The sequence below is a fragment of the Emiliania huxleyi genome (genome assembly GCF_000372725.1).
Source record: "Emiliania huxleyi CCMP1516 unplaced genomic scaffold EMIHUscaffold_600, whole genome shotgun sequence".
In the NCBI taxonomy this organism is placed as follows: Eukaryota; Haptophyta; order Isochrysidales; family Noelaerhabdaceae; genus Emiliania; species Emiliania huxleyi.
In genome coordinates, this window is record NW_005197505.1 from 2107 (window position 1) to 25950 (window position 23844).

General features: G+C 65.6%; 5 protein-coding genes across 5 annotated transcripts; 3 read left to right on the forward strand and 2 right to left on the reverse strand.

The window, feature by feature from the left end:
• Positions 1–258: 258 nt before the first annotated feature.
• Positions 259–5347, forward strand: EMIHUDRAFT_120241 (hypothetical protein; the record flags this gene model as incomplete). Its single annotated transcript, XM_005764139.1, has 9 exons — positions 259–624; positions 1148–1474; positions 1926–2135; positions 2749–2795; positions 2875–3268; positions 3454–3519; positions 3684–3833; positions 4230–4272; positions 4431–5347. The coding sequence occupies 9 exons, from the start codon at positions 259–261 to the stop codon at positions 5345–5347; spliced, it is 2520 nt and encodes an 839-aa protein (XP_005764196.1).
• A 5489-nt stretch (positions 5348–10836) lies between these two features.
• Positions 10837–11562, reverse strand: EMIHUDRAFT_44795 (hypothetical protein; the record flags this gene model as incomplete). The annotated part of the gene is made up of 2 exons (XM_005764140.1): positions 10837–11052; positions 11098–11562. Coding segments are annotated over 2 exons (681 nt in total), but the record flags the coding sequence as incomplete, so codon positions are not given.
• Positions 11563–16732: 5170 nt separating this feature from the next.
• EMIHUDRAFT_120243 (hypothetical protein) lies at positions 16733–17799 on the reverse strand (the record flags this gene model as incomplete). Its single annotated transcript, XM_005764141.1, has 2 exons — positions 16733–16927; positions 17050–17799. The coding sequence occupies 2 exons, from the start codon at positions 17797–17799 to the stop codon at positions 16733–16735; spliced, it is 945 nt and encodes a 314-aa protein (XP_005764198.1).
• A 459-nt stretch (positions 17800–18258) lies between these two features.
• EMIHUDRAFT_247718 (hypothetical protein) lies at positions 18259–21133 on the forward strand (the record flags this gene model as incomplete). The annotated part of the gene is made up of 4 exons (XM_005764142.1): positions 18259–18384; positions 18484–19485; positions 19637–19778; positions 19983–21133. The coding sequence occupies 4 exons, from the start codon at positions 18259–18261 to the stop codon at positions 21131–21133; spliced, it is 2421 nt and encodes an 806-aa protein (XP_005764199.1).
• A 738-nt stretch (positions 21134–21871) lies between these two features.
• On the forward strand, positions 21872–22769 carry EMIHUDRAFT_371421 (hypothetical protein). The gene has a single exon (XM_005764143.1). The coding sequence runs from the start codon at positions 22270–22272 to the stop codon at positions 22642–22644; it is 375 nt and encodes a 124-aa protein (XP_005764200.1). The 5' UTR covers positions 21872–22269; the 3' UTR covers positions 22645–22769.
• The last annotated feature ends 1075 nt before the right edge of the window (positions 22770–23844 follow it).

Here is a 23844-nt window from a genome sequence, read left to right on the forward strand (position 1 = left end):
TCACAAGAGAGAACGTTGGTCAAGTAGCTGCCTTTCTCGCACACGAGGCAGCCAGTTGCGCCCGTATCGTCCTGGTAACGATACCTCTGCTCTAGAGCGCGCACTGTGTGTGTGTGGTATAGCGTGTAGGTGTTAATTAAAACAGATTTGATTCACCGTCATGATCGGCTCCGACTGAGCGGACGTGTACCCTTCAACATCCTACCCCTCGGGCAGACAGCCCGGCAAAGGCGCTGAACACAATCACTGGTTAACGTGATGTCCGGCTCCGCAGAGCCATGTGCGTATTGTGCCAAGTACGCGGCCGGCCACTGCATCGGATTGGGCGCCTTCCCAGATCTGGAGACGCAACAGCAGCAGCGCAGGCTCGAGCTCGAGGCGCAGCACAGGAGCGCAGGTACGCTGCCGCCGCCGCCGCCAACGACGAGTGGCAGCAACGGCCTCCTGCAGGCATTCGACGAGGGCGACGTGCCGTACTATTACCACAAGGACACGTCGCACACCCTCGCGTGCAAGTACGAGCTACTCGACACCAGCGTCGCCAATCCGGAGTGGGCGCGCGATCCGCCAGCCGACGTGGCTGTCACCGAGGCGCGAGGGCAAATGGCCACCGGAGCGCTCCGAGTACGACCTCGGTGAACTCGGGCAGAAAGCATATCATCGGCACCGCGCGCGGTGGTACAGGGAGCACACATGCAAGGAGCTCACCGGCAGCCTTGAGGAGCAGAATGAGCAGTGGGACAACTACAAGCGCAACTTCCGCGCACGTGGCGATACTGCTCCGCTCGAGAGGCGGTATGTGTGTCAACCACTCTGGGATGATTTACAGTTTTTGGTTTGTTGTTGGTACAGTGATATGGAGAAAAAAGTCTTTTCGATCCTTTCTCTTTGATGGATCAGAAAAACAAATCGGACCTGTCGCCGCTGTTCTTTGTTCTTCCGCCGCCTCCTGGCGAGGTACTCCCACGCCTATCGGGGTTTTTGTCTGGCGAGCCTCGGCGAGACTGCGTCTGCTGTTCCCACAGCAGGCTGGAAGTACCTCGCCAGGCAGCCTCCAGGTGTGGGCAGCTGGCTAGCGAGCGCGGCTTTCGCCTGCTGGCCTGCAGCGAAGGAAGCTCTCTCTCTGTCTGCGATGCTAATGCTCCAGCTTCGCTTCGACGGCTCCTTCCGAGCCGGTGGCGCCGGAGGCGCGGCAGCTGTGCTTTCCAAGGATGGAGTCGTTTGGTGGGAGGGAGCCCGTTTCGTGCCCTCGTGCGTCACATCGTCCCACGCTGAGTTTGAGGGCCTCATTCTCGGCCTGGAGGCAGCACGCGCGCTGTCGCCAGACGCGCTGCGCGTCGAGGGCGACTGCCGGGTCGTGATCGACCAGATGTCGGGCAAGGCACGCGCACGCAAGCTGAGCGAGCCGGCAGGGCGCGCGCGTGAGGCCCTCGCGCGGCTGCCGCTCGGAAGCGCCCCGTCTTTCGGTGCCATAGTGCGGGAAGAGAATGCCCGCGCAGACGCGCTGGCGCGGGCAGCGGTCGACGTGGCGCAGGCGCTGCACAACCGCCACGACCCGGCTGCTGCGCCATGTCCACGACGTGTGTCCATGCGTGTAGGCGCTGCACGTTGCGGCGGCACTTGCGGCTGCCCGCGGAGGCGGACTGCGAGCCAGCACGGCGCGCGGCTGCGCTGCTCCGGCTGCGGAGGGCGGCTGGCGCCTCGAGCTCGCTCTGCGCGATTGCGTGCCGCTGCCGGCCTCGCTCTTCGACACACTTCTCTTGGCGTGCCACGGCGAGCGAGAGTGGCAGCCGCTGCTCGAGCTCCTGGGGGCGGCGGAGGCGTCCCCGGCGTGGCGCAGCGGCGGCGCGCGGGAGCAGGCGACGTCGCCTCGTTGGCTTGCGTGCCCCCGCCACCGGCCTCTTCACGGCGCTGCGTGTGAACAGGCGTACCTGCTCGCCGCGGACGCGCTGCGCGCGCTGGGCGGCTCGCGCGGCGGTTCGAACCCTCGCAGCCGCTTGCTGCGCGACGTCGCCCGGCGGCGGCGGAAGCTCCGCCGGTCGGAAGAGGCGACCGCGCGTCGCGGTGCGCGCGCGGGCCTCGCGCTGGGGCGCCGAGGCGCAGCCGCTCCCTGCGCGACGGCGATGGGGGAGGAGGTGGAGGGGTCGGCGGCCGAGGCTGCGAGCGCGTGGCGCGGGTGGGTGTTGCGCGAGGCTGGCGGCGAGGAGTCGTTCTGTGTCGGGGACGGGGTCGGGCGGGGGGAGGCTCAGGCTGCGAGGCTGCTGCGAGTCTACCACTCCCTCGCAGCGTCGGGCCTCGGCTGGGCGGGCGGCGAAGAGGGAGGCGGAGACGGCGGAGGACCTGGCCGCCTGGTAGATGACAGCGCAGTGTGTGTGTAGAAGACCGCGCCTCGGGAGCACGACCCAGTCAATAACTTATCCTTTTGGGACATTGCCATGCCTTATATGCCTTTAGGATGAACGAAAAAGACGCTCCCACCTCCTCTCGGCTCTCGCCAGGCCGCTCTCGCGCCGTCGCCCGACACTGTCCGCGACACCGCATCCATCGCGACCACATCGTCACCGCCACGCGCCAGGTCTCCGGGCCACCCGCTCGCGCGCCTTTTCCCGGGATAATATATCGGGGGATCGTAGGCCGCGCGCACAGGTGTCAGGCGTGGCCTAAGAGCTAAGTGCTAAGAGAGGGCATCAGCGAAGGGAGGAGTCTTCCAGTCTTAGCCGTAGAGCCCATGTCTCGTCGCCCCCGAAGGTCGCGTTCAAAATGCCCGGAACGGCCGTCTCAGGGGTGTCCGGCCGGTGCGATAATAAATAAAATAGAGCAGACCTCTCGTGGAGAGTCGGGCGACGCACGATTTCTCGTGGGTTTCTTTGCCAGGCCCTTCGCCGATCTCGACGTCTCGACCGTGCCCGGAGAGTGTTTCGACGAGCTGCGAGTGGCGCACACGGAGCTCGTCAGCAACCACGACCTTACCGACAAGTGCCAGCGGGATTGGCGGAAGTGGGTCGAGTGCCGGGAGGTGGTGAGCCCGGGCACTGCGACCAACGAGGCGAAGGCGGAGCCGAGGTTCCGCTTCTTCCCGCACGAGCTGACGCCGGCTGCGGAGCTGCTTCCCCTCGCCCAGTTCTCGTCCACCAACGAGTACCTGCACCTGGCGCAGCGACGGTACACCTCTGGCGTGCACCACTCTAACTGGCTCGCCCTTGCCGAAGAGCTTACCGAAGAGGCGCTTCGCAGCGGCGGCCGCAAGGCGCCCTCCAAACGCAAGAAGGTCGGAGGGCGCAAGAACCACAAATGCTGTGGCGAGAGGCGATCCGCTTCGTCGCCGTCAGCCAACCAGGGGCCGGCGCCTTCCTCAACGCCATCCCCATGCGTGATGATATGAAGATGGAGTCCTGGGCGATGCGCGTCACCGTTCAGCGCCGCCTCGGGCTCCCCCTCGATGTCGCCTGCCAGGCGGCGGAGGAAGGCAAGAGGGCACCCAACGGCCAGCTGCACGACATCCTCGGCGACGCCGCGATGGTTAACCCTCGGTCGAAGCATGCTACAAGACACAAATTCCTACTCAAACGACTGGTCAAGATCCTCCGCTCGGCGTGGGGCATGATCATCGAGATGGAGCCGACTGCACACCTCAGTTACAGTAATCCCAAACAACCTGACGTGGCGGCGGCAAACATCGGCAGGGCCAGGGGGCACAGAGGCGCCTTGTTGCCGATTTGAAGCTCACGAGCTCGCTTGCGAGCAAGGGCAAGGACGCGGCCGGCGACGGAGAGCTCGGCTGGAAGGGGGCGTATGTTCGCTTCGGCAACACGGAGCCCGGGCTGCTCAATCTGGTCAAAGGGCGCGGCAAGTACTCGCCGTCGGGGGAGCGACGGCAGCGGCGGTGGCGGAGGAGGAGGACGAGGAGGCGGAGGCGGAGGCGGAGGAGGTAGGGGAGGGGGAGGACGCGCCGCATGCCCCCAAGGGGCCGCTCAAGCAGCTGCCTGGCGATTACCGCTTTTTGCGCGGGAGCAAGATTGCGATCTGCGCTTGTTCGACTTCGAGAGCTTCGCCTTCGGAGGCTTCGGAAAGGAGGTCCGCAGCACCTGAGGGAGGCGGCGAACCAGCTGAGCAACAAACTTTCGCATGCTCAGCACCTGGACGAGGTCACGTGGACAACCAAGAATTGGCACGGCCTGCAAATGCAGCGTTGTCAGTCGTCCTCCACACCGCTGTCTGTGGCGTGGCAGACGGTGAACGAGCTAGCGTGCGGGGAGAGCGGCATTGTGCATGGTGCGGAGTGCATTGCCGTTCTTAACGGAGTCGCTTAGGCGGCTCCGGTGGTGAGCCGGTGTGTGTGCCAGTCCGCGCCAGTCCGCGCCCGTGTCGTTGACGGCCCGGGGGCTTTTCTTTGCAAGCGATCACGAGTATGCTCGCGCTGTCTGCGTTAGGCTTCAACGTCGGCCTGCGTTCGCCTCACGCGGTGACGCCTCACGCGGTGAGCCCGCAGCGGGCTTCTGCGTGGGCGCGAGGCGACGCAGACGAGGTGCGCGAGGCCTCCGCACGCGAGGCGGCCGAGCGCTTGCGTGCGAGTGGAGCGGGTGGCAGTGATGGAGGTGATGGTGGCGGATGGGCCGACTGGCCGCAGAGCGAGCTCGACGGCGCGCCTGTCTGGGATCCGAGCGCTGACGACGGCGAGGCCGCCTTTGGCGACGGCGCCCTTGGCGGGTGGGATGGCGCTGCGCTCGGCAGTGCCGGCGCTGGCGCCTCGGGCAGCGGTGCCGCGTGGATGTCGCCGGCGGCGTCGGCCGAGCCGGAGAGGGCACGTCGGCCCATCGAGACGGTCAAGGTTGGCCGCGTGAGCGGCCCATACGTGCGGCGCAACGGCTACCACGTCGAGGTTCGGGTGCAGCACCCGGCGGGCGACGACCGAGCGGTGGCCGAGGAGACGGCGCACACGCTATGGATCTCGCACCAAGTGCTGGACGAGACGGCGCTGCTCCGCGGGGCGGAGGAGCAGGATCTGTCCGTCGAGGCCGTCGCAGAGGAGGCAGACGCCTTGCTCCCGCGCCGCCGCCGCACACGGCGCGAGAGAGACGTCTGCCCGATCCCTGCGCCACCGCCCTCCCCGCAGGTGCTCTCCTTCCTCGCCTCGCGCGGCATCGACCTGTCCGACGGCGACTGGGCCCTCGACGACCCCGACGTGCCCTTCTCGACCCAGCACGCCTCGCTCCGCACGCTCACCGACTACTACCCCGATCTCAAGGAGCACCTCGCAGAGAAGCTCCTCGGGCCGCAGACAGGCGCCACGCGCACGCCGCCCTTCAAAAATATGGCGATGGGCTCACACCCGCTCTCCGGCTGGTGACGGGGCAGACCCGCGGCCGCCACCCACGCGAACTTCCTTCCCGGGCAGCGCGGGTCCCATGCGCTGCGTCCGCGCGCGATCGTCTCGAGAGCTAGCTCGCGAGAGTTGGAGCTGACTGAGAGACACTGAGCAGATCGTCTACTTTCGGTGCACTGCTTCGTTTAACGTGTCTTTGATAGCGCGGCCCACACGCTACAACCGGGCTTGACGTAACGGGGGGCCAACACTCGCCGCGCCTCTCCTCGGAGCACCGTTCCTTGGCGCTTGGGGGTGACTGGCGCACACACACTCACACACGCATATGGCTCGTTGTGCGAGTATATGGGCCACGATGTCTCAAATATGAGGGGGTTTGACTCCTACCGGCTCCTGACGCTATCCCTGGCAGCTCTAATGACCGGGATCAGTAGTGCTATGATAGAGGGTGCCCATACTAGCGCAGGAGCTGCCACACTCGCCCGGACCGTCCCCCTCTGGGGCCGGTTCCGCAGCCAGCGAGAGCCGACAGCGGGGCCGTGCCGCGGGTGCCTACTGCCGAGTGCCACAAACACTGCGCCGTCCCGCCACCACCTACAGGCTGTCTTGTGTGATGGTTGGGATGTCCAAACGCCACCATCTTGGCTCTTGCGACCTCAAACCCGCGAGCTGTATGGGTGGTCCTGACGTCGACAGACGCCCGATGACCACGGTGAAGCTGAGCCGGAACGCGTCGACAAGTCTCGTCTGAGCCCGTGGCGGTCGCCGGCTGAGTCGCTGTGCACGGGCCGGTACCTCAGGCGTCACCTCCGCAGCCTCAGGTCTCAAACTCCACCACCTCCGCCAGGACGCCGTCGGTGGCACGTTCGGCGGCGAGTTTGTTGCAGCCCCACAGCGAGCGCGGCGTCGAGCCTAATCGGTCTGGTCGGTTCGCGGCACTCCCTGGGTGCCAGGGAGTGCCGCCGACACGCGAGCGGTGCTTCCTGGCAGCGCGCGCCGGCTGTGGGGCTGCAACAAACTCGAGACACGCTTTTTGGGACATTTTCGACGCTTTTGGCCCATATACTCGCACAACAAGCCATATGTGTCTCGCAAAAGAGAACAGGAGACAAATGGCTTAGAGAGAGCATGTCGGCTGAGAGTCTTGTGACAGGCTAGGAGAGACAGACGGCCTGTACGACAAACGGCCTGGGGGGAACGATTAAAAAGAATTCAAAAAAGAAAAACCACTCGACTGAATAACACTCCGATGGCGAAAACGCCGAAAGCCAGACGATACCAGGGGGCAAGTGTGTGTAGCACCTTCGACCCCGAAATGAAGGTCACCACACCAAACCGGGCGCTAGGAGAGGTGAACTGAAGGCTGAGACAACGGAGGCTGAGCCTGAGTGGGCGCCCGCGCGCCCCCACACAAGCATGCCTCTGTCCTTCGGCCCACTCCATCGATCGTCCGGGGGTGACCGTGCAGCGCCACCAAACACCAACACCGGATAAGTGCCCACACCGCCCGACCCCCCTCTAGGGACAGCAGTGCGCATCTCTTCCCGGAGAGGGAAGGAGGGGGGGGGGGGGGGTCAGAGAGCCAACGACAGGGAGTACCCCCGACGGACGCGAGTCGGGGGGAAAGCGAGACGAGAGATTCAAGGCGAACTTCATCGCCCGTCCAGGAGCCCCGCATTAGGTAGCGACCCCAGGTTAAGAGCTAGGCTTCCCGACAGGGCAGGGAACCCCCAGGGCCCACGGTTCGTAGCCTCGTGCAGTACGCGATACCGAGAGCTGGGGGAGAGGCGCGCCACGCCAAGGGGGGCAAGCGACGGGAGGGGGAGAGTAGTGTCTTTCGCAGAGTAAAACGCAATTTTTTTCTTTGACTTCAAAACAAGCCACGCACACACCCGTGTGTAGCGTGTACGCGTGCCCTCCCCCGCCTAGAGTCCTACTCTAGAGCGGCCCTTACTAGGCCGTCCTAGCGGCTAGCGCGCACCTAGGCCTGTGAGGCTGTGAGCAGTGAGCTGTGTGCGCCTGGCATGTGGCAAGCTTATTTACTGACCGATCTGGGCAGTCTGGATCACGGGGGATGACATCCTGCCTACCGGCGCGCCGGGAGGAGGTGGTTGCTCCGCCGCCGGACCGCCCTCTCCACCACCCTATGGGTGCTAGTTTACGTCGACGACATACTCATCGCCGACAACTGCCCCACGCTGCGCGCCCGTTTTGTTGCCGACATCTCCAAGCGCTTTCCTACCGAGGACAAAGGCGAGCTCGAATGGATACTGAACACCGCCATCACGCGTGACCGCGGCGCACGGACCCTGAACTTGTCCCAGGGCCTCTACGCCGCCGACCTCGTTACCAAGTTCAGCGCCTATTTCGATCGGTCCCGCTCACGCCGCTTCGACTCGCCTATGGAAGAGGGGCTCGAACTGTCCGCCGATGACCAGCCCGCCGTTGGATCTGTTGAATACGACGAGATGTCCGAATTCCGCACCGCCTACATGGCCATCGTCGGCGGACTACTGTGGCTTGCCAATATGACGCGCGTCGACATTGCTTATTCCGCGTCTCAGCTTGCTCGGTTTATGACGAACCCTGGCCCGTCGCATTTTAAAGCCGCCATCCGGGTGCTTATCTACGTGCGCGACACAGCTGACCGCGCCCTCGTCATGCAGCCGAATCCCAACCGCAAACTTGAGAGCTACGTCGATTCAAACTGGGCAACGAAGTTCTCTTGCTCCGGTGGCATGTTCTTCTTCTACGGATGTCTCTTCCACTGGTTCTCCAAAATGCAGCGATCCGTCACGCTGTCTAGTGCCGAGGCAGAGTTCTTCGGCGCCATGCTAGCCGCCAAGGAGGTGATTTTCATCCGTGAGCTACTGATCGATCTTGGATTTTCCATCGACGGCGCCAGCGTCATCAACTGCGACAGCAAGTCCGCCGTCGGCATGGCCTTCGATCCCGTTGCCTTCAAGAAAACCAAGCACATCTTGCGCGCCGCCGAGTTTCTTCGCGATCTCGTCAGCCGTGGCGTTATCTCCGTCGAACACCTCCCCGGCGTCGTGATGCTCGCCGACCTGCTCACGAAGGCTGCCTCGCGGGCCGTCTTTACTGGCCTGATCAAGCAGCTCGACGACTTTCATGCCCTTTGAATTTATTTGTCCCTCGCGCCCCGCACTCGGGCCAGGAGGGGCTGTTCCCGGGCATTCACACTATATTCCTCTGAGATAATATTATATTTCGCCGCCACCGCGGCGCGCGCGCCTTATCCGCGCGCTATATTAGTAGAGCCAAACTTGTGTTCTTGTTTTGGGTCAAACTTGTTACAGCTCAGCGATCGCGATGCGGCCCCTGCCTAGCTTCCTGCTCCTATGCGCGAGCTATGGCGTGACCGCTATCGCGTAAGCACCGGTCGCACATTGTGGCAGCAGTCAGCAACGCATGTCTGATAGCTAGAGCAGCAGCATCAGGGTCGCAGGGTCGGATCGTGTCAAGCCTCTCGCCCGGCCGGCCGCGTGCAGACGTCGGCCTGTCTGCTGTCTGGAGTGATCTGTCGGCGGTCAGTACGACCGATCAGGTCAGAGTTTTCTGATGACTGGAGGGTCCATCTGTATGTACTCCTCGAGATCTCTCCAAATCTGCCCTCTAATCAACCGTAATCATTCGGGAAGTTGGTGCTAATAGAGACTAATAGAGCCTCGATCCTGTACCGTGTTTGTTATGACCCCCCCCCAATGAACACACCAGTGAGGGAGGGCGAGACGATCGAGGGGTCCCGTACCATGCGGAATCGACCCTATCCAGTGCTCAAGTGCTCAAGCCGGGGCCCCGTTTCCGCACTGCGGCACGGCGCACGGTGCCTCCGGGGGCCCCCGCCTGTCCCCCCAGAGGGGGCGCGCGACGGGACATCGGCTCCACGACATACATGCACGTGACCACCTCGTACGCAAGAGTACACGCGCAACACACACCGACGTCGCACATACGCACACACACACACACCGCGTACTTTGCAACGTACTCTGACTCGCTTCTCGACGCCGCTCTACAGCTCTGGCCCCGGCGCCTGCGCGTCGTAGACCGCCTCCCATGCAGTCCTCTTGAAGTTGTCTCTGAACCCATCGCGCTCGCGGACCTCTCGCTTCAGCCGCGCGACGCCGCCGACGACGGCGGCTCGCACCTCGTCGTACCTGTGGACGGGAGCGGGTGGCGAGGTCGGGGCGAGGACCCGCAGCCCGGACCGCTCAATGCCAGCGCACACGCTCGCGCAAGTCTCGCGGTCGGAGGGCTCGACGCCGGTCAGGTCGACGGGCGCCCCAAAGAGGAAGTAGTGCCTCTGCGGCGTCAGAGCGCCGACGGGGGGCACAAAGACGTCGCCGGGGACGAAGGAGGGCAGCGTGCCGACCCGCTGCCGGAAGAAGTCACCGACGAGCGGCGCACTGAGGAGCTCGTCCGAGTCGAGCGCGAGGGAGAAGGACTCGTCCCCGCCGAGGCCAGAGAAGGGGACCTACGTGCCACGGCAGGGGGCGTCGGGAGCACCGCCCGGCCGCCGCCTCCTCCGCGCACCGGCGGGAGGCGCGATTGTGGCGTTGACGCGCGCGGCCAGCCGCACGAAGTCGGCGTCCTCGCCCCAGAAGAGGCGATACTGCTCCCCCTTGCGCTTGAAGACCTGCCGGCCGGAAGGGCGGCGGGTGAGCCCGCTCCGCCCCTGCGCGGGCGCGCCGCCCTCGTTTTGCCCGGCCACCTCGCGAGCTCCGCCCGGGAAGAGGAGCACGCACTCCCCTCTGGCGAGCGCCTGCCGCAGGCGCGGGGCGAGGTCGGCACCGGGAGAGCGGCGGGCTCCGCATCCTCGCGACGGCGCGCCGCGTATAAGCCGCGGGCGGAGACCTTTGTGGCTCCGAAGCGCTCGAAGGTTGCGGCCGTGCCGGGCAGCGGGTAGGGCAAGGGAGCGAGCGGCGACTCGGAGGCGAGCAGGGGCGGGAAGACCATCGGCCGCAGCAGCCTGTCTCGCTCGCGCAGAAGCTCTTCGACGAGGAGAGGCCTGCGGGGCACCGGGGGGGGGGGGGGTGGAGCGGCGGGGCGGGGCGCGCTGCGCCGCTGCGTCCGGGCGGCCCGTCGAAGCCGAAGAGCTGATGGTTACCCACGAAGAGGACGGGCGAGCCGGCGGCGGGCAGCGCCAGCCCAAGCACGCCGCGCTCGAGCGCCCCGTCGGCGCGGACCGTGTAAAAGAGGGGCGAGAAGAGGCGGCGCATGCCCTGGAGCCACACCTCGAAGGGCGAGGCGGGGGACGGGTCCACCGACGCGGCCGCGGCCGCAGGCTGCGGGCGTAGCGGTGGCGGCGGCGGCGGCAGCGGCGGCGGCGGCGGCGGCGTCTCGCCGCCCTCCGCCTCGCTCGCCTCCGCCGCCACCCTCTCCGCCGCCTCGGCCGCCTCGCGCCGCCGCCCAGCGTGCGCCCGCTGCACTGCGCTCAGCACGCCGCTTTGCGCCAGCTCTAGCCGCAGGTTGAGCGAGCGAGCGTCGTCGAGGCAGGCGTGGCCCGCGGACGGCAGCAGCTTGCGCACCGAGCCGGGCAGCCGCTGCTGCAGGCGCGACGTCTCGGCGGGCGAAGCGAGGACCAAGTCCCGCCCGCCCGCGAGCAGCAGCGTGCTCGATGCCGGGGCGCGCCCTCCCGCCGCGAGGCGCCCGTTGACCGCCGCGCTGCCCTTGCGCAGGTGCTCCTCGAGCCGCCACGCAAGGGCCTCTGCAGGGAGGGCGTCGGCGAGCGCCCCGCTGGCGGAGAGCACCGCGGCGGGAGAGGGCAGGAGCGGAGGCGGGCCCGTCGTGGCGTCCTCGCCGACGATGGAGCGAAACCAGTCCCGCTTGCCGAAGAGCGGCGTGACCGCGTACGGCGCCGCGCGGTACACGCCTCTCGGCAGCCGGGGCAGCAGCGGCGCGAGCGTCGAGAGCGCGCTGCCCGCGTAGCCAGTGGCGGGGTTCACGAGGCAGAGTCCGTCCACCGCGTCCGGCGCGCGATAGGCGAGTCCAAGGGCCGCCACGGCGCCGGTCGACTCGCCCACGAGAAGCGTGCCTCGGCCGGCGGCGGTGTCGCCCAGGAAGGACTCGCAGCCGCTCAGCACGTCGCCAAAGGAGGAGCGATCCGCGGGCGCAAAGGAGAGCGCGTGCACCTCGAAGCTCGACGCGAGGCGCGGCCACTGCGTGGCGCCCGCGCTGCCGGTGCCGTCGATGCCGGGCAGAAAGAGCAGCACGGGCAGCTCCGGCCGCTCGGGCGTGAGCCGCCGGAAGGCAAAGTCGCGGGGAGAGGCGGCGGCCAGGCTGCAGCGGGGAGAGCGGCGCGGCCGTTCGTGCGTCCGGTGCGGCGGCGACCACGCGGTGGGCTGCGGGACGAGGCAGAGCATCCTACTGGGCGCGATGCCACAGGCCGAAGCATGCCCACTGCGGAATTCGCGGCCGTTTCAGTTTCCTTTTTGCGCTATTTAAAGAGTGGGCGTGCATGTACATAGCGAGAGAGAGAGAGAGAGAGAGAGATGGTCTTCACGCCGGTGGGAGGCACCGAGGCGTCTTGGACGCTCAGCTCTACCTTAAGCTCCTGAGGGGCGCGTGGTTGTAACCACGTAGTATGACTACAGCCCACCACAGACACCCTCCCCCACTCCTCACGTGTGTTAACACCCTCACCCTCTCCTCTCTCCTCTCTCTCTCTCTCTCTCTCCTCTCTCTCCTCTTGTCTGTGCTGTCTGCCTGACTCAGGCACTCAATCTGCCGATGCGTGATTGTGTGTGGGCTGCTCCGAGGGGGCCCTCTGTGCGATCCGACGGGTAGGGGGGCTGTGCCCGGGCGGTGTCCGGTGTGGAGTCCCCTTCTGATCCCGCCTGGGATGTTGGGTGTGAGGTTGTGGCGGCTTCGATCCCAAGGGGGGGAGCTGATCCCACTCAATAACCAACTCTCAGGGGCAGTAGGTGGGCGAGCTTCAGGCACGCTCATCTCGATCGTCAAGACGTTGCTACGCGCGGTCTTCCGCGGGGGGAGCTGCGTCGACGGGTGCGGGACCGCGGCGCAGCCAGTGCCGTGGCGATGCCTCCGGCTGTTTGCGGCGGGCGGCTTGCTGCTCGCTGCGATGGCGAAAAAACTCGTCTCGCCACACGCCAAGGGCTTATGCTCTGGCGAGACGTGAGGCGCATGCGCCCAGGAGGGGAGGGGGCATGTGTAACGACACTGCTAGAGATGCCTTTCGGGGCCCAGAGATAAAACTTCTGTGATGCCATGCGTGACCTAGTAGTGTCCCCAGCTATGGGCGTGTCCACGTTGGAGCCAGGTGTGGTGTGGGCGCGAGAATAGCTCCGCCGTTCATGGAGGCAACCGATGCGAGTCGACTGGTGTGTGTCGTCGTGGTTTCGTATCAAGAATTCTCTCTCTCTCTCATGTACATAGCGCGACTTTAGCGCAAATTTAGCGCAAATTTAGTACATATTTAACACATATGTAGCACATATTTAGCACATATTTAGTGTGTTTTATCTCCAATTTAGCGCCACATTTATTTAGTTCACTTTAGGTGCGAGCAGCTGCAGTACATTTTAGTGTGGGTCCCGCATCTTTAGTGCGGGCACGCATTCTTTAGTACGGCTTCCCGGCCACACCACAGGCCACAGCTAGCCAGGGCCGCGTGCTTTGCTCTCGATTGCTCCTTGGCTGCCAAGAATGCACCAACCACAGGAGATGCCTGGCCCCTGCCCTCATGACCCAAAGGCAGGCTCCCAGTGAGGCTAGAAATACATACAGCCCTCCAGAGCAAGATCTCCCCCGACTGAGCACAGGCACAGCAGACAGCACCGATTCCCGAGAGGAGGACAAGCACAGTTGAATGCGCCACCGCAAGCAGCACCTCCGACCGCACAACCCATGCTGTGCCCGTGACCATCTTCAGGAGTGCGGGTGGGCAAGCCCTAAAACGGCGGGAGGGGTAGGGGTGCCGCTGTAGGGGTGTGGAGGGGTCGGGAGGGCGGGAGTGTGGACCGTGACCTAAAAAGCCCTCCACCGATAGAGGTGTCAGGCGGCAGGGCCCAGGAGGGGTGGGGGCTTGGAGGGCTGGCCAAAAGCGAGGCGTAGGAGGGGTCCAGTGGGCTAGAGAGGGCTGGAGGGGTCGGAGGGGGCTAGAGGGGCCGGAGGGGCTGTGCGGATGGAGGGGTCTGGAGGGGTCTGGAGGGCTCGGGGGGCTTGGAGGGCTCGGAGGGTGTCGTCCGGCAAGAGGGTCCCTAGCGCGAGGGGTGGGGCTCGGGAGGGGTGGAGAGCTCGGAGGGCTCGGAGGGCTCGGAGGGCAGAGAGGCACGAGGGTGGCGCTGGAGGGCTCGGGAGGGCTCGGGAGGGCTCATGAGGGATGGAGTGCCCGGAGGGCTCGGAGGGGCGAGCCACCGAGCCGGGCTCGGGGGGCTCGGAGGGCTCGGAGGGGTCGGAGGGCTCGGAGGGGTCGGAGGGCTCGGAGGGCCTGGAGGGCTCGCGGAGGGGTGTGGAGGGGTCGGAGGGGTCGGAGGGGTCGGAGGGGTCGGAGGGGTCGGAGGGGTCGGAGGGGTCGGAGGGGTGTGGAGGGGTGTGGAGGGCTCGGAGGGCTCGGTTAAAGATACCTGCAGGCATACGGAAGTGGTGCAATACACATCATGAGGCGTTTCCGTGGTGTCCGTGCGCGGACGGCCCGGGGAGCCTGCGGCGCTATTTCAACCTGCCCCGACGGAGTCTCTCGATACGGCGCGCGGCGGCGCCGCACCCAGCAAGCTGGGGCTGCTCCTTACGGACTCGTCGCTGCGCTCCTCAAGGCAAACACGAAGCGCGTTTGGTATTCGAAATACCTGGGGTTTCCGCTAAAACGGAAGCGCCACAGCCCCTCCAGACACACACTCATATGGAGCTCCTCGCTCGCCCGCCTGGCGGCGGCAGCGGCCATGGCGACGCTGACGGCGGCGGCACTCGTGGCGGTGACACTCGTGGCCGCGGCGGCGCCTGGGCAGCAGAGAGAGCTGTCGCTGCAGTGCTGGCGGCAGCTGGCGGCGGCGGCTGGGGGCGGCGGCTGGCGGCGACATTGCTGGCGGCAGCCATGCGGGGGCGGCGCTGCTGTGGCGGCGAGGCGGCGGCGTTGCAGCGCCCTGCCGCAGCAGGCCCGCCCGGATAGGACTGGCAGTCTGCCGGCGCGGCCGGCGCATTCGAATGCGCCCGCCGCGCCGGCAGACTGTTGGATGGCCACAGTCGCGAACGTGGGTGAAGTCGTGCGGCGCAGAGACCAGCTCATTCGCCGTCGCCGGTCCCTCGATCACGGGCGCCGTCGCCGTTGACCCGCGTCCATGGGCGGCAGCAGGCCTGCAGCCCTCCAGCCCTCTACGACCCCTCCGACCCCTCTACAGCTGTAGCCCTCTCGTGGCGGGCACTCTCGGAAGCTCCGCGCCATTCTTTTTTGCGACCCCTCCCGGAGGCCCTTCCGACCCCTCTCGAGCCCTCCCGCCACGAAGATCCTCCCTTTGTCCGACCGTCCCTCCGAGCCCACCCGGCGCCCGAGCCCTCTTGCCTATCACCCGAGCTCGGGGGGGCGGCGAGCCCTCCTGGACCCCACCACCCCTCCCGCCTCGCCCAGCCCTCCTGACCCCTCTCCCCGGTGGACCGCTCCACCCTCCCAGCGCGCTAGCCCTATGGGACCCTGTGGAGCCCTCCCGACGCCGATCCGACGGGGACCCCTCCAGCCCTGTGGGCTGGCGAGCCCTCCGGTCGGAGGGGTGGAAGTGGGAGGGCTCGAGGACGGACCCCTCTCGCTCCGGGAGGGTGGAGGGGTGGAGGGTGGAGGGGTGGAGGGGTGGTTGAGCCCTCTAGCTCTATCGATATAGCCCTACCCCTCCCGCCGTTTTAGGGCTTGCCCACCCGCTATGATCTTCAGACTTCACGCCCCGCTGCCGGCAAACGTTTTGCCGCTCGGCGCACGGCGGGCCCGGAGGCTGATATCAGCTGAAAAACCTTCGTTCGTTCGGTTGGGGATGGGACGGACAGGAAAGTTTTTGCGAGTGGGCAGGAGACTGCAGGGGGAGAGGGGGAGGGAGGCCCAGCGAGGGGCTGCGGCTGGATCCTAGTGCGCGGCAGGTGCGCGGCTGGACTAAAGACGCACTAAACGTAAACCTCGCTAAATCTAGATGTAAAGTCGCAGTGAACTCGCGCTAAATTTGCGCTGAATTCGCGGTAAATTTCCGGTAAATTTGCGCTAAATTCGCGCTAAATTTCGCGCTAAAGTGCACTAAAGATGCAGTAGATAAACACTTCACACCGCACTAAATTTACACAAACAAAATCTCTCTCTCTCTCTCAATTTAGACCCAGGCGCCCTCCTTTTCTTGTTAGGTGGCGGGATTCAGATCACAGAGAGAGCAGCAAACACTAACATTTACACCTAGTACTAACATTTTCTGCCCCGGTGAGTTGTTCCCCGGGGTGCAGTGGGCCCCGAGTTTGAAAAGCAGAAAAGGGCGACGGACGCTTGCGTCCTAGCCTCCAACAACGCCTCCCCGACCCGGAGGGGCCCCCGGAGGGATGCTCAACCGCTCCACCCACACGGTCCTCTTCCGAGGCGCACATACTGCTTTTCTTTTCCTTTGTTCATGTCTCAAATTCTGCATCGGAACTCGATGTGTGGGTAGAGGTGCGGGCCAAAGCCGCCGCGTGTATTCCCATCTTCATCGCCGCACCAAGGTGTCATCGCCGCCTGCCGCCGTTCTCTCTCCACCTACCGCTCCTCCCCCTCTCCACCTACCCCTCTTGTCCCCTCTTCACCTCATCACCTCTTGACCTCTCACACCCCCCTTCGCCGTCCGCAGACGCAATATTGAACGATGAGCCCTCCCGCCGTCGCCCGTGCCCGCCTCAACGCGCTGTGGCAGGGTGCCGGCCGTGCCCACGCGAGCGCGCAGGCGGCCCGCTTCTCCAACAGCATGCAGGGCGGCGTCGGCGCGGCGCCGTCCTTCATGAGCGCTCGCGAGGCGACCTTCTTCCGCCAAGCGCAGCAGTTCAAGGGCGCCGGGGTGCACCTCTCGATCAATTCCCCGCTCCGGGGCTGCGGGCGGAGCGGCTGGGCACGGGGGTCCGAGCTCGGGCGGGCGCAGTAGGTCAACCCCCCTGCCCATATTCTAGGAACGCCCTGCCGCATAGTTGCGCGGGCCGCCTTGTGGACCTCTCGTGTCACCTGTCTCCACCTTGACCTCTGCTGAAGAAGCCGGTGTGTGTCTTGTACCTTTGTGCCTTGAAACCTCGGAAAGCGTGGTAGTCCTTTCTCCGCCCCGGGATCGAACCGCGGCGACATACACATCTCTCCTTTTGATATATAGCCCGATAGCGGTCATACAGAGAGCGGCCGAGCGAGAGCGCCGTCAATCCCCGCCCCGCTTTCCCCCGGCGTCACGCCGCCTCTCCCCCCTCCGCCTCGGCCAGCACCTCCCGCAGCTGAGGCAGCCACTCCGCCTGCTCGGCCGGGGCCCACTCCGACTGCAACCACTCGAGCGCTCCGCTCGCCTCCTCGCGCGCGAGGTCGACCTCGCCGGCGCACAACGCCGCGGTCGCGAGCAGGTACCGCACCTCCGCAGAGTCGTCGTCCTGCGCGCCGGGGGACTGACAGTCAGCCCACGCCCCTCCCTCCCCTCCCTCCGCCTGCGCCGGCCGCGCGCCTCGACGCGCGCGCCCTGCAGCAGTTCGAGCGCGTCGCCGTGCCGGTCCACCTCGAGCAGCATCTTTGCGAGCGCCAGTCGCAGCTCCAGCGACGGCATCTCCACCCCGCCGCCACCCTCCTCCGCCTCCTCAGCGCGCCGCACGACCTCGAGCGCGCGCAGCAGCAGCGGCTCGGCGTCGTCGTACGCCTCCTGGCTCAGCTTGAGCGATGCGCGCGTCTGGAAGGGCTCAACCACCTGCACCGCCTCGGCAGGCAGGTCCGACACCAGCTGCAGCGCCTCCCCCGTCAGCGCGTCGCACCGCCCCTCCGCCTCCGGCTCGTCACACAGGTCCGTCAGGTAGAGCTCGGCGGCGGAGCAGAGGCCGACGGCGAGCGCGCACGTCGCCTCGGCCCACGCCGCCTGCAGCTCCGAGCGCTCGCCGCTCGCCTGCTGCAGCGCCTCCCGCTCCGCTCGCAGCCCCGCCACGCCCTTCTCGAACCAGCCGACCGCCTCGGCGGGCGAGTCGGAGAGCTGAGCGAGGTACATGTAGCGGCCGGGCGCTCCGGCGGGGCTCAGCTCGATCGAGCGGTGCAGGGCTCTCCCCGCCTCCTCCGCCTCGCCGCACGTGAGGCACGCCTCGGCCAGCGTGTCCCACGCCAACACGCTGGACGCATCCGCCGAGACGGCCTGCCGGCAGAGCGCCGCCGCGCCGCTCGGGTCGAGCCGGTCGAGGCTCTCGCGTGCGGACGCGAGCAGCGCCTCGGCGTCCAGCTCGGGCGCCACCGCCTTACCTTTGCCTTTCTTGACCGGCTTGACCATTGGCTAAAGTGTACTCGGCTGGAACGCGGAACGCGAGCACTAAAGAAACCATTAAGCACCCGGCGCGCACCGCGCTGCGAGTCGTGTGTCAGGAGCAGGAGAGCCCCACCTGTGCCCCTGATCGTCCTTCCAAAATCCTGCTCGTGCAGGTGTGGACCCTGTCCTCCTCCCCTATCCCTCGTTTGGGTTATTTGTTTTCTTTCTTTCTTTCCTACGAGACTGTACGTATCTCTCTCTCTCTCTGTACGTAAGAGCCAGAAAGAAAGAAAACAGACAATCCAAGGGAGGGATGGGAGGACGGCACGCCGCCACCTCACAGGGATTTTAAGAGCCAAAAAAGAAAGAAAGAAAACAGACAACCCAAGGGAGAGGCATACACGACAAAAGGAAATCGCATTCTTTTTTAAGAAAACTCCGCTCCGAGGTGCCCGCCGCGACGGCTATCGTCGTGGCGCGTCTATGCCGGGCCGTTTGTCGCTCGTGCTGCTCCTCCCGCTCTTCGCGGCGCAGGCGGCGACGGCCGCTGTCACGTCTTCGCCTGTCCCGCGAGTTGCCGACTTCTACGGTCGGAACGGCTCGCTCTTCGTCAACGGGCAGGAGCTGCGCCTCAAGGCTTGCCACACACACTCGCCCGGTAGTGTCTGCTGCTCGGCCCCGTTGCTGAGGCACCGCCCTCCTTGGTAGGGCTTGAATTGGTTCGGCTCGGAGAGCGAGGCGCGGGTGCCCCGTGGCCTCAACCACCGCTCACTCGGCGAGCTGATGGAGTTTGTGCAGGCCAATGGCTTCAACGCGCTCCGAGTCACCTTCTCGCTCCAGAACGTGGAGAGCAACGAGCTGACGCCGTCTTCGGCCGCAGCCCACTCTGTGGAGCTCGCCGGCACGGACTACGTCGGCATGCTCGAGGCGATCGTGGCGATGGCGGCGAGGCGCAACCTGCTCGTGCTCCTCGGCTGCCACCGCATCAAGAGCGGCTACCCGCACGAGTGGCCCGGCAAGTGGAATGGTCGCTGGACGGACGGGCAGTGGACGCCGTCGCGCGTCCTCGCCGCGTGGTCGGGGCTGATGAAGCGCGTGTGCCGCGGTTCCAGCCGCCCGTGGAACCTGCTCGGCATAGACGTGCTCAACGAGCCGTTTGGGCAGGAGTGGGACGACTGGGCGGACGTGGTGCAGCGGGTAGGCAACCACGTTCTGGAGCTGTGCCCCAGCAGCCTTGTCTTTGCGCAGGGCACGGGGAGCCTGCCGCCGAAGGAGAAGGGCGTCCAATGGGGCGGCAACATGATTGGGGCGGGCGAGTTCCCGATTGCGCTCTCCAACGAAAGCAAGCTCGTCTACGCGCCGCACGTTTACGGCCCGTCGCTCTCGACGCGAAGCCACGCCGAGAAGCCGGAATACTTCTCGGACGCCGACTTTCCGCAGTCCATGCGCGACATCTGGACGCACCACTTTGGCTTTGTCCGCGGGCAGACCGGCGCACCGCTCGTGATCGGCGAGGCAGCCGCTGCCTTGGCCAACCGCGGCAAGCCCTGGCTGGAGGAGCTCATCCGCTGGGCGACCGAGGAGCACCTCGGAATCTTTTACTCTGCCCTGAGCCCGGAGGCAGGCGGAGTGGGCGGCGTACTCCTCGACGACTGGACCACGCCCGATGTGGGCAAGCTTGGGCTGCTGCGAGCGCTGCCGGCCACTAACGTCAGCGCTCTCTTCCCAGCGCCACCGCGCAGGCCGCGGAGCGCGGGCAACCCGCTGTGTGAGACAGAGGGGAGAAAGGCTCGCCCCCCACAGCATGGTCGATGTCGCATGCCGCACTCCCGGGGTAACCCCCCCTCCTGGCCGCACGCAGGTCATCACTCCAAATCGGTGCTTCGAGATCCAGGAGCGGGAGGACTGCGAGAAAGCCATGACGGCCGCGTCAGCCAAGGGGATGCTCGTCTGTGTCTGGGCACCAGTAATGGCAGGCGAGCCAATCCAAACACGCTGCACGGGTAGACCCGCCAGGCCGTGCGCGCCTGGGCTGCCGCCACCGGCTCCACCCGTTCCGTCTTCTCCACCTCCGCCGCCGCCGCACCCACCGCCACCGCCAGGGCCGCGGTGGCCTCCAAATGTACCGCCACCACTCCTGCCACCGCCTCCCCTGCAGCCAGCCGCATACAGCCCCTGGAGGATGGGTGGGACGGTGTGGCTTGCAGCCGGCGCACTGGCCCTGCTGGTCTACAATTGCGGGTGGTGTGGCAACTCCTGCCGCCCAAAGAAGGATGGGTGGGCCGTGGTTGCGCAGGGCGCACAGCAGTCGCTGGTACAGGAGAGCCGCTTCCTCCGTCGGGTTCCGGAGGCAGTCTACCACGCGATTGTTCAGGAGCGCAGGCGGGTCATCAATGGCGACGACCTCGCGACCGATGCCGAGGAAGTTGAGAAGGGCAGCAAGGCGCAGCAGCACGCGCACCGGGAAGCGGAGCTGTTGCACGACACGCTGCTGCAGGTGGTGCTACCAGAGCCAGAGGTACCTAAGATGGAATCTCCAGAATGCTTGCCCGGCTCCTCGCCCGCAGAGCCACCGCCCGTGGCGTTGCCGGATCCACCGCACCCGTTGCCGCCCGGACCGCGCGTCGAGCAGCCTCAAAGTGAGGTGGAGCCGCCCTCCGACAAGCCGCGTCGCCGCGTGGCACGGCAGCCTTCCAAGGCGCCACGAAGGAAGAAGCGAAAGGACGAACCGGCACCTGGCGCCAGGTCGGATGCACCAACCCGACATGCGGGCGATGGCACGGCGGCGGCGCCTGCGACGCTCGCCGGCCAAGGCGGGGACGTTTCTACCAGACGCGAGAGCTTGCGAGCAGAGGCGACCGTCGCGTTCGATGGACGATACCTGACTGTTGCGGTGACAACGGCGTCGGGTCACCGAGAGCCGGGGGAGGGCAGCGACGAGGAGAGCGAGCTCGCGCGCTTTGGGCGCGTCGTCAACACCTTGCTCGTGGACGTGGAGCACGCCGCCCGGCTGGCTGAGGTGAGGAGCAGCATCTCGTCGGCCCTGGAGGACGCGGACCTACCCGAGCTCCACGACGCGGGCTGCGGCCCGCCGGTGCTATGGTACCTGCGGGAGGGCAGCAGCTCTGGGTCCATCGTCAACACTTCGACGCAAGTGAGCGCGCTGCTCAAGGCCCGCCGGGTCTGGCTTGCGCCGCAGAGCATCCCGCCGAGCCGGCCCTCCCCTCGCGCCATCGAGACGGCAAGACCGCCGCCGCCCGAGGCCCAGTCGAGGGCCGACCTGACGAAAGTGCTGAAGAGCGGCGAGTCTGTCCGCATCTATCGAGGTCATGTTCAGGGCAACTCGGCACTCGACTAGGCTCTAGGCGCGCGCGACTTTCTACTGCATGTAGAGGCGAGTGACGCGCATATCTAAGGCATTTGCGCTGGCTGCGCGGAGTTTTGAACTACTCAGGGTGATTTGTTTGGGATAAACGTAAAACGAATCGCGAACGGCTCAGGCCTCAGCGATTGGAGCCGATCCAGTAGCAGTACGGGGTTCCGCCGCTGCTCACGTCTTGTGATCTTCTTTCTTTGTGTTCGTTCTCTGTGTTCGTTCTCTGTGCCAGTGCGGCGCGCCAGTCCCGTGCACAGAGTGTCTAACAGTGTGGTGCGAGTTTTTTGTTCTAAATGTCTGTGTGTGCCAGTCCGCGCCAGTCCGCGCCCTTGTTTGTCGTGCCAGTGTGCTAAGAAGAAAGAAAACAGACCAGAGAGAGGGATGGGAGGACGGCAAGCCGCCACCACACAGGGATTTTCGCATTGTCATCGACTTGTATCCGGCTTGGTTGTGGTGATGTAGCGATGGTGTGGGTCTCTAGTGACCTATACAGGTCCTCCGTGTTCCGTCTCCTGACATGGTACCGACCGGTGAGTGCACGGAGTGAGCAGTGCGGCACTGAGGCCGACATGAGAGCTGGTGCGGCACACAAGCGAGATGTGTTGCCGCACAGCATTTCCGGCTTACGCTCGATACGTTGGCTGGCACCATGGGCACCTATATGAGCCGTGGTGATTGGCTGGGCACAGAGGCTCGGCGCACGGTGGCACAGCGGCCGCCAACTGCTCGGCACGGAGGCTGAGCAGAATGAGTACAACCGCAACATCAACTTGGGTGCTTGCGGATCTTCTGCGACAGAGCGCATCTCCGCCAGCACTGCGGCTGTGTGGACACGAGTATCCCCTCTTGCTTCTCCTTACCGGTCCGTTCTCCTCGCCTACGGACCACCATCGCAGCTGCTGCCTCCGCTACCAGCTCTCGGGCTGCTGCAACGGCAGTTACCGCAAAGATCTCGCACCGAATGTGGACCCTGCCTTTCGCCGCCGCTACTTCCGACGTCGCCGCTCGACACGACCGGAGCTGTACGCGATGAACACGCGACGATCGACACGCCCTCTCTGCCTTGTGTGGCGATTACCACGTCGTGGGGGAGTGTTGGGCATCTGTTCGACGTGGCAATGCCACTCTACCTCATTGCTGTCTCTTCCTCGTCTCGCCTCCTCGCGCTAGCCCGTCCCGCTGTCCAACGCCTCTGGCAAGAAGTCCAATGCGCCTCTACGAGCGTCTCTGCCGTCTGGACGTCTGAGACTGAGCCTGCCATCTCCGACGTCGGCGGCCCGTGGCGCAACATCAACGTTCGGGGCATTGAAGATCGTCCTCACGTCCCTGATGCGCTCATCCGCGTCAACGCGGCGAGGCCTCCCAACGGCCCAATCGCCGCGCCGCAAGGGGGCGCCCCCGCTGCCACTCCCGCGCCCGCCGCGCCTGCCGCGCCCGCTCAAGCCGCCGCCCCGCGACGCTCAGCCCGGATTGCAGCTCGCGGCGCGCCATGACCGAGCTCCACAACGAGCTCCTGTTCATTATCTCCCCTTTCTCTCTCTCCGCCCACTCGGCCGCGCTTTGGCCCCTTCACTGGATCATCTTAGCGCGCAAGTCTTGCCAACAAGCAAGACCATCCTTCGCGAAGACGCAAGGTTGGACGCTTAGTTAGCCAGCCCCGCGAGACGCCGGCGGGTAACCGGCATACCTACGCTCAGACACATTCACACTCTGCTGTTGTTGTCTGCCGCATCCTCATTCATGAAGACTGCGGAGACAATGGGGGGAGTGTTGAAGAGTGTGAGCTCAAACCTACTTCCTGACCGTAGCCTGACAACCGTCCTTGTGTAACCGTCTCATGTTTGGTTTGTCCTGCCGCGCACATTGTCATCGACTTGTATCCGGCTTGGTGGTTGTGGTGATGTAGCGATGGTGTGGGTCTCTAGTGACCTATACAGCGCAGCGTTGTGCTGTCTCCTCACAGTTTCAGATGTGTGGCTCTACAATTCTCTCTTCTCGCGCGGCGCGGATTGCTTTGCCTTCGGCTGCAGCTGCGCCAGGTCCGCACGGCCGGCTCCTGTCCTACTGGCGCACCAACCCTGTCGCATGGCGGAACACGAGATGACGTCGCCTAGCGTCGAGGTTCAGGGCGAGGCTGTCTGTGGCAGTCGAGGGTCCTGCTGTGGCTTGGTAGCACCGAGCAGCGCTGCTCTCGTGCTAACGGTGCGCTTGCCTCCTGATGCCAAACCGGGCGAGGTCCTTCGTACCCGCTTGCCGCCGAGCGCAAATCTGCCGGAGATGACCTTTGAGGTTCCGAGCGGCGCCTGCACGACGGTGACCGTTCGCACGCCTCTCCCATTGTGCAAGATCGATACCGCTGTCAAAGGTGGCGCGGCCGAGCAGCCAACGGAGATCTCCCATGTCACTGCTGGATCAGTCCAGCCGGCGCTGCCCGACCGTCAGCGCCGCGCCTTCCAGTCTGCTTTCGACGCCTTCACGACAATCTGCCTGCTGGCTCTCGCGATCATTGCCGTTGCAGTCGGCTTGATCTACGGCGCCGCGTGGCTCGTCACTTTCCCGCTCCGAGTACCCTACCGCGCCGCCCACGCCTTTCTGGACCGGTGCTGGAGCGAACAGCGGCCTGTGGCTCAGCTAAGCGGGTGGGCGCGGGTGCAGCGGGCGCTCCTCCACGACATCCTCCCCGCCTCACTGCT